Here is a 16,584-nt window from a genome sequence, read left to right on the forward strand (position 1 = left end):
TTTATCGTGAAATGTTTTCAATTATTCTTATAGGAAATTTAGTACTCTACGGAAAAGGTCTCTTGTTTTTTTTTGTTTAAATTCATTTGTGATTAAAGTAAAATTATATATACTCGCAAACAAATGGTAAAATATAATTTAAAAACTAACCAAAACTATGAATATAAGAATTCCAGTCCTCAAAATGGTTCGAGTAATCGATAATCCACAAGAGACCTTCCTTGTAGAGCATTAAATTTTCTATAAGAATAATTGAAAACATTTCACGATAATTATTTTTCAATCAATAACAAAATTTGGAACAAAAGATTATTTTTCTTTGATCTCGAATATCTTTGAAATGGTTTGATTTATCGAAAAATTATAAGGGATTATTTTTGTAGAGCGTTCAATTTCCTATAAAAATTATCAATAAAATTGGATTAATGATCTATTGGTGATAAGATTGATTATTTATATGGGATGGAGGATGGATAATCTTCCCATTAATATTAAGAGCTCTTACGTGGCAAGTACTTTCTAGAGGTAACTTGCAACTAGCTATCATATGTCAGATCCCAAAAAAAAATAATCGTTTTTTTTAGCCACACTGTACAGATTTTTATAAACTTTGTTGTAGTACCCATTAGCTGAATATTTCCAATTATAAATCTTTGGGGCATTTATTATAAATTTAGATTATTATAATTTTGGGTATTTGTGGTTCATTTTATTTCCAATGCTTTTATTAAATAACAACATAAAGAACTTAATTAAGTATTTTTCGTTTAAAACTTTTAATTGAGAGTTATTTAAAAATGACATGTTGAGGATCCCCTGTAATGATGTATTTTATTAAAATAAAATTAAATTATTTAGTGCCTTTATTTTAACCTTATTTGAGAGACTTGCACCTCTTATAAGTTGCGAATTGAAAAAACTAAAGTACCGTGACTTTCTAATTATTTAAATTTTTTTATGGATTAATGAGATAGTGTAGGTTGCACAAATTTAAAACAACAAATGATATAAATGATTGGAACAACTAAGAACGCTTAGGTAATTTTCCTTCAGAAAATAGTTCTAAAAAACCTTGGTCGATTTTCAAGGGTTCCAACATTTGTTCTAGCAAAAACAGTATTCCAAATTATTTATCCCACTCCAGTCAAATAAATGATTTTTCTCTTCATTTTATGGGGTTGTTATGAGGAGAATGTCTGGTGTGTTGTGAACAACTGTTGTTGTTAATACCGGACCATCCCAGTATAGCAGATGTGCCCTATTTTCGAGAATTGATTTTGGTTCATATTTGTAAAATGCAGGCGTATCTTTCCACAAAAGTTCCCATTTCAAGCCCAGTTGCTGATGTATGACTTTTGCCAGTTGATTGTGCCTTCCTAAATAAACATTATCTCCTAGTGCGCTACACCCCCATGATGTGCTCTATTAATTTTCCAGTATTGCTACATTTTCTACATTTATCAATGGTGTGGATTTTCAATATACGTTTTTCATAATTTCTAGTTCTAATTACTTTGTCTTCCATTGCGAGCATAAAACTCTCAGTTTCAGGATAAAGTTAGTCCTTATGAAGCCACTGCAGTGATGTTGTTTTGTCGATGAATGTGTCTTCGAGTGTTGGAGGGTATTTACCAAGAAGTGCATTTATTATTATTATTCAATATTTTTTGTATCGTGTAAGTGATTAAGCTCCACTCCGCTAAAATTGGAGTCGAGAAACGAAATCGGAAGACAAAATGGCATTCGGAAAAATTGACGCGATAAGTTTTACACACGGACGCGGTTATTTTTGTATCGCGTGCGCTTTTCCAGCTTTAAATATAACTCGTTATTGAAATATAAATAAAATTTCGGGAACTGTTAACGCGGTTGATTTTCGCGATATTGCATAAAACGCCGGAGACGCCTAGCGACGATTTTGGAAAAAAGAAACGGTGATTTTTTTTGTGTGCGTCGGTGCGTGAGTTTTTACGAAAATCCGGCCAGAATTTCGGTGAGGATTATATTATGTGAGACAATTCGAAGGATGATCGGTAGTAAGTAGAGGGGCCTGTAGTGAATGTAAGATTGTAACATAAATGGTAGAAAAAACAAGTACAAATTTACAGTGAAATTGCACAATTTTTATTTTTTTAAGAAAATTAAAATTTAAAAAAAAATGTCCGCGATTTTTCTGCGTATCCAGTTACATTGAAATACATTCTTCACTGTAAACATTTCCACAGAAACATTTTTTAATTTTCTGTTATGAAAATCTTACAAATATTGCAACCAATGTTTCTTATACAGAGTGTCCTGGAAAATGTGGAAAATCCTAGTAACACTTGTCACATTCTTTATTTTGCTTGATATAGATCAGTCAGACTTTACACTTTTTGCTGAATACTTAGTTCAGTTAAGTTAAACCAGAATACATAGGTAAAACACATTTAAATTAATACAATGAGAGTCAAAATCTGCACACAATGCACGATTTATAACCTTACTTTTAGATATGCATTTGAACCAGCTTCATTATAATTCAATGAAAATTGTTTTATATTTTACAGAATTTTTTAAATGTTTTGCTGTTTTGTTCTTTTGTTATTTATCAATGTTGTCTTGGTCCAAATTTAACCCTTCTTGCGTCAAAACCTGGTTGTGAGATTTGCATATGTTGTTTGTTCAAACTAAGGTCAAATCTCACGATCCCTAGTAAATTTAGTAGCGATCTATTTAGTAACCAAGTAAAAAATAACTCAAATTTTGTAAATTGTAAATCTGTTAAGGAATGTAAAACTTCAAGTCAACAGTCTAAAGTAGTAAGTGCCACCTGTATGTTGCTGTTTATTTTAAAAATTACAAATATAGTCGTTCAAGCATTACAACAGGTTATTAAATGATAATGGCCAGGAATTACAAATTCTTAAAAGCGTTTGTCATGTTTTGGCTTTAATTCGGAAAGAAATGCCCTTTTTCAAACTTAGTAGTATGGCACCTGGCAAATTATCTGTCATTACTTTTTCATATTTATGAGATTACTATACTGTAGAGTTTTTTCAACTATTTTTGCATTAAAATTCCTTCCGGACAATTTAAAACTCCACCACGTCTAACTGCTTCATTGCTAAAATGATCTAGCATTCGCGATTCAACAAAAAAACGATCAATTTTCGCGAATATTTTCTCCATTAGACCTCCGGACTGGATGGCGGGCATCGCGGCACCAGCGAGAGGTCAGCGCTCAACACAATAAACCAGCCTATTTATCGCTTAAATCTGACATTGATTTTCCTTATTTGTACTTCGCTCCGAACCATATGGCGAGGCGGTTGCCATTTGCTAAAGAAAAAGAACCCGAACCGAATCCATGCAGTCGATGGTTCGCGAAGGCTACCGGTACTCGCGGGTACTCATCACACGCTGTTACGTCTCTAATTTCAAAAATTCGATCATTTCGGGCGGGCACCAAATCGTGAGGGAACTTCGACGCGATACGTTCCCATGAAAAGTGAGTTAGGTAGAGGATTTCGCTAGTTGCTTTGGTTGGTCTTCGAAGCACGAGGACCACCTGCCAGCTGCCTGACGTTTGACTAGAACGTCGTTTGGGGTGAGGGGTAAGGTGTCGGAAGCTTGGATAATGTACTAAAATTCGCGAGCCAGTTCTTCCAATGAAACTTCAAAATTTGCAGTTGTTTTATTCAGGTTCTGGGCGAATAAACCTCATTTTCAAAAATTAATAAAGTTTTTGTTTATTTAATACGTAATATATCAATATAACGAAAAGAACATTTATTATATTGATTTAATTTCTGAACTATGTTGCTTTTGATTGAGAGTCGATTTTTAAATTTAATTCGGTTATCAATATTGTAATTTACTCCAATACCTGATAAAAAAAGTGTGTCCACTATCAGGATTTTTGAATCAAACATACAAAAGGACAAAATCTTTGTTAACAGATATATGTAATGTATATATAACTGTAAAAAATAATTGATAAATTTTCATTCTGAACAATGTTGCCTCTGTTAAAGACTGTAATTTATTCCAATGCCTAATAAAACTGTACACGTGATTCAAATGTGCTTAGTTTTAATATAATAAATATATTAATTAATATAATAAATATATATAATATAATTAATTTAAATTATTAATTTAATAATATTAGATTATCTATACCGGTGTGAAATAGTAATTCTTATTTTAGTAATTGATACTTAATTGATAACCTAAAAACAAAAAAAAAAACCTAATGATCTAAAAAAGAAGAACGTTATAACCCAAATAAATATATCTGACAAATTAATAACTGACCAGAAAGTTATAGTTAACGAATTTGGCAGGTACTTGTCGAGCATTATAGAAAATAAATTAGACCAGCATTTTAGTAATCAATTGTCTGGATGGGTCACTTATTACAGAAACTATGTTTTTTTTTCACAACAGACCAAGAAATATTCGGAACCAGATAACATATTTGTTAACTTGGTAAGGAAATACAGTGTCGAACTTTTAGTCATACTATTCCCTCAAATGCTTAAACAAGCAAGAAATTGTATCAATTTTTAAGAAAGGAGAACGTGAGGTTCCGGAAAATTACACTTTTAAGCACATTTTTAATGGTATGGACAAAATCCAATACATTATGTTTCTACTTTTTGACCTCATTGGATAGGCTGGGGATAAGAGGTAGTATTAATCACATTTACCAATCTCCAGCACTCCGAAGATTTTTTAACGGTTTTATGTTTGATTTTGCTAATTGGGAGTTAAAATTTATAAGAATTTAGACTGGAGAGAGGATATCGAAAATCTGTGTAAAAGACTTAATAAAAGTGCAATTAAAGAACTCTCTGAGCACAAATGAGCTAAAGAGCGTATACTATAGCACAGCATAATTAGTTATAATATATTTTTATGGAGTGGATCCAGAAAGGTTGAGAAAGTTTTTCAGATTCAGAAACGAATGGTAAGATTGCTTTATAATATTACCTACAGACAATCGTGTACATGAATTTTTAAGACATATAGAATTTTAAGTTTTGCTTCAGTTTTTATATTAAAATTATTTCCTTTTACTTTTAAAAATTAAAGTAAACTAGGTAGGAACATAAAACATACCATGTTGTAAATAAGCATCATCATGAGTTTTAAGGAATTTCTTCTTTGCGATACATTCTACACCCTCAAAGAGTATGAATCTTTTATGAAGATGAATAGAAAGTCATTGATATTTTAATCTTTTTCTGTTTTTAACTCTGGAATCTTATACTTTTTGGTTTGATTTTAATTTATTTTTCGTCTTTGTTTTATTAATTTCGCATTATTTTGTTTTTTAAATTTTTCATTGCATTTGAATTGTCTATAACTTGGTTTATTCATACCATTTTGTTTGTTCATGTTGTTTTATACACTCATCTTACTTTTATTTTAATTAGACGAGATTTTTATTGGTTACTTTTATATCTAGACTTTAGACTAACCAATAATTTTTTTGTAATTACATCGTTTTTTTGACTTGCTAATATTGGTATATTAAAAAATATATTATTGTATATCTAAGTGACGTTGATGATACTATATTTTTTAGTTAATTAAATACAGTAAATGTATTGGGTATTGAGTATAAATTGACACCAGGAAAACATTAAATTTTAAAAAAATATTTTGGTATGTTTTAAAAATTAAACTGATTTGCATGGTTTTGGTTAGTTAGTTGGGTAGTATATTTAATGATATCTGTATAAGATTTCTGCTTAATCTGGGTGCGTCTAAAATACGTCCATGCGTCTTTAAAAATTTAAAGAATACATAAAAGACTTCAACTGCATACTTCAATAACGTTTTTAATTTCTACGACACATATTTCAAATTTAGCGCCAAAACCGATGTTAGAATGTCAAATTTTAGATTAGGTTCGGAATTTGTACTGGTCGTTTCGCGCACAGGCTTGTCTACGTGTCTACCGGCATACTTGGCCCCGACATGAGGAAGCGAGGGCCATTGTGTTGGAACTGGTTAAATATAATCGGGATTTTGTCGGTGTTTTGACGCAATTTAAGTGCGATTTCTAGCCAAGATTGAATTTTCCCGGAATTCGACCTTAATGTGTGCCGTAGATTCTCGAACCCAGCGCACCTCAAATATATTTTTTTGCAAATCCTTTTTAAAGCAGTTTACGACTCCCTTGACCCACATCCCGGTTAAAATTAGCGTTTAAACTTAACCCTGCTTAACGTGAAATTTCAAGTCACGTACGTTAGCTTATTTTTAGATTTTAAAACAAACTTCCCGCCAGACGTATATCGCAGTGACTCACCATTTTATATTTAACATTGCCCTAATTGGGCGGGCCAGAGAACAATCGAAACAAATCCTCAAATATCTAAAAATTTAATGAACAACGACAACCCTCAATCGTAATGATGTTTGTGCTTCTTCACGTAAATCTTTATCCTCTCCTTACCCTTCCCTTGAACGTGAGATTTGTGCGCATGCCCGTGATGATGCTTATGATCATGTTTTCCCTCCTCCTTATGATCATGATGATGATCGTGATTGTGCTTACTCCACTGCTCGTGGTAATGTTTACCCTCATGATCGTGAGCATGTTGGTGTTTCTCGTGATGCTGATGCCACTCGTCGTGATCGTGTTCGTGCTTGTGCCCGCTCTCGTGCTTGTGTTGGTGCTTTTGAAGGTGTTGGTGCTTGTGCTGGCCTTCGTGCTTATGCCAATGCTCTCCATCGTGTTTGTGCTCGTGCTTGGCTTCGTGATAATGCCTATGATGCTGGTCGTGATCGTGCTCGTGGCCGTGATGCTCCTGGTGTTGCTCTAAATGTTTGTGGTGATGCTCCTGTTGGTGCTCGTGCTCGTGTAAATGCTTGTGCTGGTGATAATGGATTTCATTCTTCTTCTTCTTCGGTCCTATGGAGTATTCGCTGGCTTCTGCGTCCGCTTCGTAAGTGCGACGGTGGTGGCTTTCGCCGCCATCATAGATTGGCGCATCTGAGTTCTGCCTTGGCATAACATAAATATTTTGGAATAAAGGTTCTTCGGTGGTAATAGAAGGCGCGGCGTCGTAATATACATAGTAGGCTTGAGGATCCGCATCAAACGCTATCGAATCTTCTAGGTCGGTTTCCGAGTTCTGAAGGTAATTTGGATCAAGGATCACGTACCCCAACGCGACTGCCTGGCTAAGCAAAATGGCGGCGGCGACGTCCTAAACAAAATTGAAGGATTTTTGATGAGGAAAAATTTTAATTCGATTTTATAAAATGCCTTACCAAGACTCCCATGGTGCTCAATGATTTCGCACACAAGCTGAGGATTACTGAAGTTTGATCAACAGATATTGTTATTTATACTAAAGAAAAAGTACAGCGGCGTGTATCACGTGCGGCGGTGCATCTTGTTTCACGCACGATAAGTTTCGGAAGAATTCAAAGTAACGCAATACGCTGCTCAACAAAAATCTGCTGCACTCAGCATAACCTAATCGCTCCTTTGGTGATAGACTATGGTTTACATTTATGGAATGAAATAGATGTTTCCACCCATTCCATCAACTTATGTTGTCCAATTTATTACCTGTAAAGGTTAGAAAAGTTTTAACTCACTGAAATTATAGATATAATCATAAGTAACAAATCAAATGTCAAATTTCAAACAGGTTGACATTTTTACTCATTGTAGTGAAAAGCAACATTCACAATCTGACTTTTTGTTGGTTAATAAGAACTGTATTAATTTTCTCGCAATTAAAAATTATAAAATTGCTTGTTCGATCTCTTTTGAATATATTGTCATCGACAGCATTAACGCCTTTAGATTCGTCACCTATTTTCATCTAAATATATAAATAATGTGCGCGGGATCGCATTTTTTCGTGAGCAGTGTGTCACTAACGTCCATCGATTTTGTTCGACCGTTAATAGAGAAATTAAACGGCGCTGATTAATTGAAAACAAACAAGAACAAAAAGTGAAAAACTGCCTTAATGAATTATTAATAATCGCCGACTATTATATCAACGAAACAAGATATCGGTTGGATAACCTTTGCTGAATGAGGAACAGTTCTGTTCTGTCGTGTTTCCTCTTTACGAGTTCTTTAACCTTCCATTCCATTTAAATCGTTTAAATTTTGGAAATGTCGGAAGTGGGCCTATTAATTTACAACAAAAATTATTGCCAATGGCTTTGTCGACTTTGAATAATACATTGTTTAAGTTACATGAATTTGTAAAAATATGAAATTGTGGAACTAATTTTTTTAAGGTTGGGCAATAAAACCATGTATGATTTTTAAAAAGTAAATTACTTATTAAAACCACATTTTTAAATGTACGTTTTAATGAATTTTCGGATAGGCCTGTTGAATTTGTTTGTCGTTTTTTTTTAATTTGATTGTGCTTTTTAGGGTTATGTTCTATAATTGTGAGTATTAAAAATGAAGCAAGCTTTGGAAATGTTTAAAACCCGGATTTTTCTGAAGGGTAGGTTAAGTAACTTTCATACGTCAACTGAGGTTAAAATATTTATGATAAATTGCCTTAAATTCAATGTAGGTCTACATATCTACCGATTTCTCAAAATTCTCTTGATTTTTAAATTTATTTGTTATTTTCAGCTTTCTGCTGATAGACAGAAAAAAAAATCAATGAAAACGTAAGTTTGGGTACCAAAATCCAAAGTTGATATATTTTTTTGCTTAATAATTTTTCTTTTCCCAAAAATCTGTGTGAATAAATTTTCAAATTTGTCGGATTTTATAACTAAGCGACTTTCTAATACATTTTTGTTATAATCACTGCACAGACAATGAAATTTCCAAAGCTTATAAAAATTAAAATTACGAAAATTGTTATTGCCTTAACACTATGTTTTATATTATACTGTTAAAAAATTTTTGTTCCAAACTGAAAACTTTTCTTATATTTATTGATTCTAGAAAATCGTCGCCATTTTTTTGTCGCTGCTATTTCGCTATTTTGGATATTGCGTCCCTTCAACGTGATTATTATTACTACCGTTAAAATAAAAACAAATGGGTATACAAAAAACAAAACGTTTAATAAACATTAACATAACAGTAATACACTAAAATTTATGCGATTTGTAATCGTGCTTGTGATGCTCCTCGTGCTTGTGTTCGTTCCAGTGCTTGTGACTGTGATGATGCCCGTGCTTATGATCCTGATCATGTTTATGCTTATGCTCGTCTTTGTGTTCGTGCTTATGATATTGATATGCTTGATGCTTGTGTTCGGCTTTATGTTTGTGATCATGTTTATGAGAGCTCTTGTGATAGTGGTTGTGCTCCTGTTCATGTTTGTGCAGATGGCCGCTCTTGTGTTGATGATGATGCTTGTTCAAGTGATAGTGTTGATGTTCTTGCTCGTGTTTGTGCTGGTGATGTTGTTTATGTTGGTGCTTGTGTCCGTGGTCATGTTTGTGCTCGTCTTTATGGTTGTGCGAGTGTTCCTGCTTATGCTTGTGCTTGTGCAGATGCTTGTGCTGATGATAGTGAACCTCGGCGTGCTCTTCTTCCCCTCCGTGATGTATTTTTTGAAAGCTCTCGGTGTCGTAAGACGGAACTTCTTTGTGATAGCTGTCGGTCTTTATCACTTCCAGCTGCTTCGGGCCTTCTAGATTGAAACTAGTATGGCTTTGGTAATGGTTGTAACCCGAAGTATCCAAAAAGAGGGCGTGGTCGCCCAAGTCCACGCTTCCGTACGATTCCTTGTCGTGTTCAATGCTGCCAAATTCTGCAGGCGATTCGTCGACCTGATAGCCATGATAATCGGAGGCAACGTGAGGGTGGTAGTCCGACCTAGCGGCTTTTTGCTGGGGAACCAGTTTCGTGTCGCTGCGTTCCGGAATAACTCCTGCATTAATCCCTCTGGGTCCTTCCAACGTCGAATCCGTGACGATTACTGCGGAGGAAAGCCGCAGGGCCAGTCCTAGATACACACTCGCCAAAACCTGAGGAGAAACGTTCAAATAACTTCTGCTTTTTCGCTGCAAAGCTCTTACCCAGGTTCCCATGTTGTCGTCAGACTATTTTGCTTGGATGTACAGCGGGCTGAGAATAATTCACGTTCAATGTCTGCTTGTTATTTATAAGCATTTTAAAGCGATTATCATAGGCAAAATGGCGTAACTATTAAAGCCGCACGCGATTTGGTTACGCGGACGCGAATTCATTTACACACGAGGGATTTTTCCGATATAAAATTTCTCCGACAAAGTGACCCGTAACAACCATAATGTGACTCGAAATTTTGCTAAAAATTAGCTTCTATTTTCCAGGCAGACGCGGCTTTCTGATATAACTAAACACGAAGAATCGAGGCAGTTATAATCAAAACTCCAGCTTGCGAAATCAAACTCAGCGCTACCGTAAATCATGGATCCTCCAGCGTGCGTCCAGAACGCCATGATGACCAAAGACAAAAAACCCTTCACCTACACGCCCGGAGGCATTGACTTGTCCGAAGTCCGTTCGCCCCGGATGCAAAGAAGGATAGAGCGTAACGCTAATCTGGGAGGAGTCGGCGACGTCCCGAAGTTGCCCCAGCAGGCGCAAAACATTGGACCATTGCCTCCGTCCGCTCTGGCCGCCATGAGACCTCAAACCCAAGTACGCGACCTTTAAGTTGTTAAATGCAAGCTAGATTTTTAAATTTTAGGTGCAAGTATTCCCTCAACCTCCCCCGCCGCCACCGATGCAAAAATCTATGCCTCCACCGCCTCCCCCGCCGATGGGACCACTACCGACTCAGAAGGTGACGATGACCGACAACCAGGTGGTAGAAAGACCTGACATGACGAAAATAATTCCCGAAAACCCCATGACATTATTGAGGAAAACGGGAGGTCCGGCTCCGCGGAAAACGTTCGTCGATGAGATGTATTCGCAGCAAAGCAAGGCTCCGCCGTCGCCCCCTCAAAGGCAATACGAACCTTTACAATCTGGCCAACCTCCGATTATCGAGAGGTCGCCTCCGGTACAGCAGCAGCAACCCAATTACCAAATTCCGCCGGTGCGACAATACGAACCGGAACCTCAGAGATATCAACCGCCAGTTATTGAAAGGTCTCCTCCAGTTCAGCCACAGCAGCAACCGAGTTTTCCGGCTCAACCGCAAAGATATCAGCCGTCGGTTATCGAAAGACCCGCACCTGTCTCACCTCCTACCCAGCAATCGCAAAGGCCTCAACAGTATCAACCTCAACCTCAAACCTTTCAACCACCCGTTATTGAGCGCCAACCTCCGGCACCTAGGCAACCCGAGCGTGCCATTAATTCAAACGTCGGTTCTTTATATATACCACCAATTAATCAACAGGCCCAGCAAAATCAACAGAAGAGGGTGGTTTCGCCGCCGAGTCCTCCCGAAAGACAAGAGCAATCGCCGGGCACGCCTACCCTGAAAGAAGCTCCCAAACCGTGGCAAGCTAAACCAGTACAATCACAACAAGAACTGCCCCCGTGGGCTAGAAGAGAGGAAGAGAGTATCAACCAAGGACCGCAACCTTCGCCGGCAAACAATGCACAGCAGAGATGGCAACAGCCTCCGCAGCAACCCGCGCGACCTCCACAGCAGCAATATTCTCCAAAATCTCCCAGCACTCAAGATCAACATCCCTCGAATGTATTCCCCGTTCACATTGAGATCCGCGCAGTTCCTTATCCCCCACAATCCCAGGAGCCAGATGAGAAGAAACCGAACGCCGTGTATGTAACCCAACCTGTTATTCTTCAGCATCCGGGACCTAGAATTAACGCGCAGCAGCAAAGACCACAAGCTCCTCCGCAAACGCAACCAAAGCAACAAACTCAGCCAAAAGTTGACAGCCAGGGTGCCAGAATAATTCCCATCCACGTTGAAGGAAGAACTCCGCCTTCTACACCAGGCGCTGAACGGTAAGTTGGATGCGCTAAATTAGTCAGGTTTCTAGCGAGTTAACTTTAGAAACCTGAGTCGTCAACTGAGCTGGGGCACGCAGCCGCCGCAATCGAATTCCTTTAAAGTGATCCAGAAAATCACCCGAACCGATGACGATGAAGATGAAGACACTCCCGTTACCCACCATTCCCCCAGGTACACCCAACAGATGCCGGAACAGGTCAGGAAGATGAAGATCAATGATAACGATCGGTTCAAACAAGGTGCGCTTTATCTATCGGGCGATGGTTTACGGGGAACCGAAAACAGTTTTATTTTTTGAAAATTTACGCACATAAGAGTCTCTTCTGATTGTATTATTCTGGATTAGTTTTTTCTCCAAAATATATAATAGTATATACATGGTCGTTTAAGATTAATTATTATGAGGTGGCATGCAAAAAGAGTCAAAACGTAATTTTCTCAAACAAAACACTCCTTGTTTTAAACGCTAATTGCTTTACTATCGGTTCAATTATATTATTATAAGTATCGAAAATTCAACTATTCTACATCATTTTAAGGGGAATTTAATTATCTTTCAAAATATTAAGTAATATACGGGACAACTCAAGTTTTGACACTCTCTCTTTGTTTATTATAGTAATTAAATTTTCTCAAACCAACGAAAGTTAAGTTTTAGAGGTATCCAGATTTTCGAGGGAAAAAAAAGAGAAAATTAATTAATATTTCTTAAATCAAAAAAGTGAACTTAAAACTATAATCTAATATAAGGTATATTGCATTATTCGAAATATTTTAATTAACAGCACAGACCTGACACTATCTAAATTTTTAAAATATTTTCGGTTCTCGGTAAGGGTCCAACAAACCAACGTATATTAGGAGGCCATTTTTCTCTTTATTTTGAGTCTTCATTTGCGTGACTTTTTTAGACATCAACCACTGTTACGACTACGAAAATCCGAGGTATAGAGGGGGATACATACCTTCAAAAATTTTCAGGCTGCTCGATGAAAGCGGTACAATATACTTTATTTAATTTTTTCGGTGGTGGGGATTAACTAAAAACTAACGCTTCTATCCTGTAACGTACGTTAAATAATAAACGCGTTTTTCAGTATCTCAAAGTCCAGGAGGTAGAGTGGACCCTAGAATAACCGTACCAGCGGAAGGTAGGTGCAGTCTAACTCTGTGAATGTAATTCAAAGCGCTATTTCCATGGTTTAGCGGATACCCAGCAGCAACGGTACGTTCATCCAAGCGAACAAGTAGTACCCGAGCCTAAGAAATACATGGGAAGCAATATTCCGAGTAGGTCATTCAAAATTTTGCAAGCCATGACCGCTCCGGACAGTTGTGGTGAGTTTCATCTGCAAAAAAAACCGCATGAATCATCAATCCAAACTAACTGTCTCGGTCACGACGACAATTTCAAAAATCAAAATTTTCTTCTAGCCAATGCCAACTACGACGAAGAAATACCCTACAACCCGACCTTTAACCCGTACAACTATCCATATTATCCTCCCCCGCCATACTGGCACGCGTTTTACCAAGACCAAAGATCGGAATCGTGTAAAACTGACGAGGCGAGCGTTAAAAGCGGACGAAGCACACCCTCGCATGCGTCTTACGCAAACGGAAGAACCACCCCCTTGCCTAAAGGCCGAAATACTCCGCTTCCGCCGCCGCCCATGTACGGCCCACCCTTCTGGGGTTACCTGCCCGCGTATTACCCATCGAAACCTCACGAGCAGATCGATAGCGAGGGTGAGACTAAGGATAGTTCGAGAACTTCCGCACATTTTCATCCAATGTACCCTCCTTACTTTGACCCTTACTATTATGGTTACTATTACGGATATCCACCATTTATGCCCGCGTATCCTTTTTATTCGGACGGTGAGGAGATGAGCGGGTATTCGTCGGCAGACGAAATGGCAAGTTATAACCGCCGGCCATCTTTAAAACGCAGGAATAGTCTAGAAAACAGCGTGCAAGCGCTTAGGCAACATTTCGAAGTCAGGAGCAAGTCCGCCACCCCCAGGGTCGTAGTCACACCCTCAAGTTCACAGGAAAAAGTTCCGAAGCAAGCCACAAACCGTGACACGCGCGAAGAAGACGAACATTACCAACCTTCTGATGCAAAACCGAATGAAATTTGCAGGCTAAAGTCCATCAAGTCGGTGCCCAACATAAACGTGTACGACGACGAAGATTTGACTGATACAGAAACGTCAGGTTCTGACGAGTCGACTGAAGACGAAGACGAAGAAATTCAGATAGTGGAAGGAGAGGAAGAAACGATTCCTCATCAGTTGAGTATCATATTCGAGGAAAGCGAACGGACGGAGTCGAGGTCTTTGAGACCAAGCAGCGTGATCAGCGAGACGACCACCATCGCGGACAAAAGCGACGAAGACGACTACTTGGACGACGGTATGGTGTCCAAAGTTTTTGGTATCCACGTCACTGAAGGAAAAAGAGAAGAGCTCGATGTTGCGATGGACGCTTTCGAGGAAGAAACCCAAGTTTTGTTCACATTTATAAGTCCCAATCTCACACCGAGAAATGCGTCGCCTGTAAGTTTGCAAAATGAAGAAGACCAGGTGCCTCTCGAGCAGCCGGTCGTGCTCAGGAGAAAAAAAGAAGCTCGTGCCGGCCAGTTTTGGGGCGAAAAGGACGAAGTCAGCAAGTCGACAAAATGCGTTTACGATAAACTCAAAGAGTCGGACCTGCTCGAGTTGACCAACGACAGCGGCAAACTGATGGAAATGGAAAGTTTCGTCGAGAAACTGGAGCAGATTAAGAGAAACTCTGGCCTCTGGAGTTACGAAGAGACCGACTTGATCGCCGACGAAAAATCTCCAGATGTAGAGGAAGCGAAAGAGTCCGGCGACTCGGAAGAATCGGAGATAGATTTCTGGAGTCAAATCAAGAACGACGACGACGACTTCTTGCCCAGAAGACGTAGCTACGCTACGAATTACGGCTACGATGAGGAATCCATAGGTGATCAACCTGCTGGCAACGAACAAGATCTCACAGTTACCGGTTCCGCTGGCTCTTTAACTAGCAGCCCTGTCGAGAGCGTAGTACGTGAGAGCGATGTCGAAAATGCCACGCAAATCGCCGAAAGTAACCCGCACGATGTCGACGAAGACACGTCGGATTCAGAATCGTCGTCATCTTCTTCGTACGAAGAGCAAAAGTCGGAGGAGATCAAACCGGATACCGCCGAACCTCAAACGATCAAAGAGCGTATCGAGGCGCTCAGAAACAGCATCGCTCAGAAGCAAAACAAAATCAAGGAAAAGGACGAGGTAATGGTGTGCGTCAAGAGTAAAATATCCGCCATAGAAGTGACGGGCGAGGCTCGTAGCAAAACGGCTTCGACCAAAAGTAGCATCAAGTCGTTCGAAGAGTACTCCGAAGAGGAGGAGGGCGACTCGGGGGTGATTTCAGACATTTCGAGGCACATTTCGGACTCGGAAGAGTTTCCGGAGTTGCGCAAGATGACCAGATACGAACGCGCGGCCACGCACTCCAGGTTGTTTAAGTTACTGCAGGAGGAATGCGACAGCGACGAAGAAGAGGAAGACGAGAGAAATCGGAGCCAGGACGGCAGGAGCAGGTTGAGTTTGCCGCTCCACAAGTGCGAGGCAGGGGCGGTGAATGAGAAACTCGTGGACGAGTTAGTTCAGAGCATATTGTTGCGTCGCAAAGGGCAAGCGTTTAAGAACATGCCCAAAGAGAAGCTCTACGCGGCAGCGGTGAAAATTCTGCAAGAAGATTTCGACAATACCGAGACTCCGTCCGAGGAGTTCAGCAGTCTTTTGTCGCCTTTGAGGAGCGGCACGGAGAACAGCACCCCCGCGCAGACTCCTCAAGAGTTTTACTCGAACTGTAACGAGTACAAGCAGTACTACGAGTCGTGGAACGAAGCCGGTAAGGAGTACGACGAAACCAACGAGATAGTACCTTCGAAAGCGTTCAAGTTGCTGCAAGAGCGGATAAGCTCGAGCAAGCTGGGCGTGATCGAGGGGTTCTTGGCCAAGTGTCCGAGAATAATGTCGGCCAAGGTTTTGGACGGTTCCGATCGCATCCCCTCCCCCCCAACCCAAAATTCGAACGAAGTAACGAACACGTCATGAGACGAACGACGGCAAAATTTTGCGAAAAAAATTGTTGTTGGACCCCTCCGGTAAATTGTTTGAGGTAGAAAAAATTTGGCAAATTTTTGAACGTCTTTTTCTAGAGACTTGATGTTTTTTTTGTTGGTATTCGGTAGCCGAGCGCGGCTGAAAATCTACGTGTTTTTTCCGTAGATTCGGGCGCCGCGTGCCAATTTTTTTTTTTTTAATCTCTTCCGGAGTAAACTCCACCTTTATTGACGGCAATTTTTATTCGCATTTTTGGCAAACTTGTCGTTCTTAATCGAGTTAACGGAGAACCCCCTGTACGATGTTTAACCGGCCACACAAATTCATTTTCTGTGACTGACATTGTGTATAACGATCATGATCCATGTTTTAATTTTACTAAAACGAAAAGGTGTAGTTTGCTACTGAGAGGTAATTGTTAATCAGCACGTCTCGCATTTTGTTGTTTTGGTTAATAGTGCATGGATACAAGTAACTTCTATTGGTTTTGTGTAATCTAATCATTATACCGAGGCATA

General features: G+C 38.9%; 2 protein-coding genes across 7 annotated transcripts in view; one reads left to right on the forward strand and one right to left on the reverse strand.

The window, feature by feature from the left end:
- LOC132700207 (uncharacterized) overlaps positions 1–16,584 on the forward strand; it is a 49,075-nt gene that overhangs the window by 31,071 nt on the left and 1,420 nt on the right. For 3 of the 6 annotated variants that reach the window (XM_060667399.1, XM_060667396.1, XM_060667397.1), the window contains exons 2-7: positions 10,300–10,630; positions 10,680–11,917; positions 11,967–12,163; positions 13,022–13,075; positions 13,131–13,262; positions 13,359–16,121. In XM_060667399.1, the coding sequence (XP_060523382.1) occupies positions 10,397–10,630; positions 10,680–11,917; positions 11,967–12,163; positions 13,022–13,075; positions 13,131–13,262; positions 13,359–16,057 (4,554 nt within the window). In that variant the 5' untranslated portion in view covers positions 10,300–10,396 and the 3' untranslated portion in view covers positions 16,058–16,121. Of the gene's footprint in view, positions 1–2,017; positions 2,037–10,299; positions 10,631–10,679; positions 11,918–11,966; positions 12,164–13,021; positions 13,076–13,130; positions 13,263–13,358; positions 16,122–16,584 lie in introns of those variants that run through there. The other 3 variants (XM_060667401.1, XM_060667398.1, XM_060667400.1) reach the window with 3 other exon arrangements.
- On the reverse strand, positions 5,513–10,293 carry LOC132700087 (histidine-rich glycoprotein-like). The gene is made up of 3 exons (XM_060667207.1): positions 9,089–10,293; positions 7,273–7,309; positions 5,513–7,208 (listed from the first exon to the last, which is right to left on the reverse strand). Exons 1-3 carry the CDS (start codon positions 10,033–10,035, stop codon positions 6,399–6,401), a joined length of 1,794 nt encoding a protein of 597 aa, XP_060523190.1. The 5' UTR covers positions 10,036–10,293; the 3' UTR covers positions 5,513–6,398.

Source organism: Cylas formicarius, unplaced genomic scaffold, assembly GCF_029955315.1.
Source record: "Cylas formicarius isolate icCylForm1 unplaced genomic scaffold, icCylForm1.1 PGA_scaffold_3__17_contigs__length_32017465, whole genome shotgun sequence".
Taxonomy (NCBI): Eukaryota; Metazoa; Arthropoda; class Insecta; order Coleoptera; family Brentidae; genus Cylas; species Cylas formicarius.

Excerpts from the sequence above, each read along its gene's own strand:
- LOC132700087 (XM_060667207.1), bottom strand. The coding sequence starts at position 10,035 with ATGGGAACCTGGGTAAGAGCTTTGCAGCGAAAAAGCAGAAGTTATTTG. Across the intron at positions 7,310-9,088 it reads TACAAATCGCATAAATTTTA|CTTGTGTGCGAAATCATTGA; the intron begins GTGTATTACTGT and ends AGTAATCCTCAG. Across the intron at positions 7,209-7,272 it reads TGAGCACCATGGGAGTCTTG|GACGTCGCCGCCGCCATTTT; the intron begins GTAAGGCATTTT and ends AATTTTGTTTAG.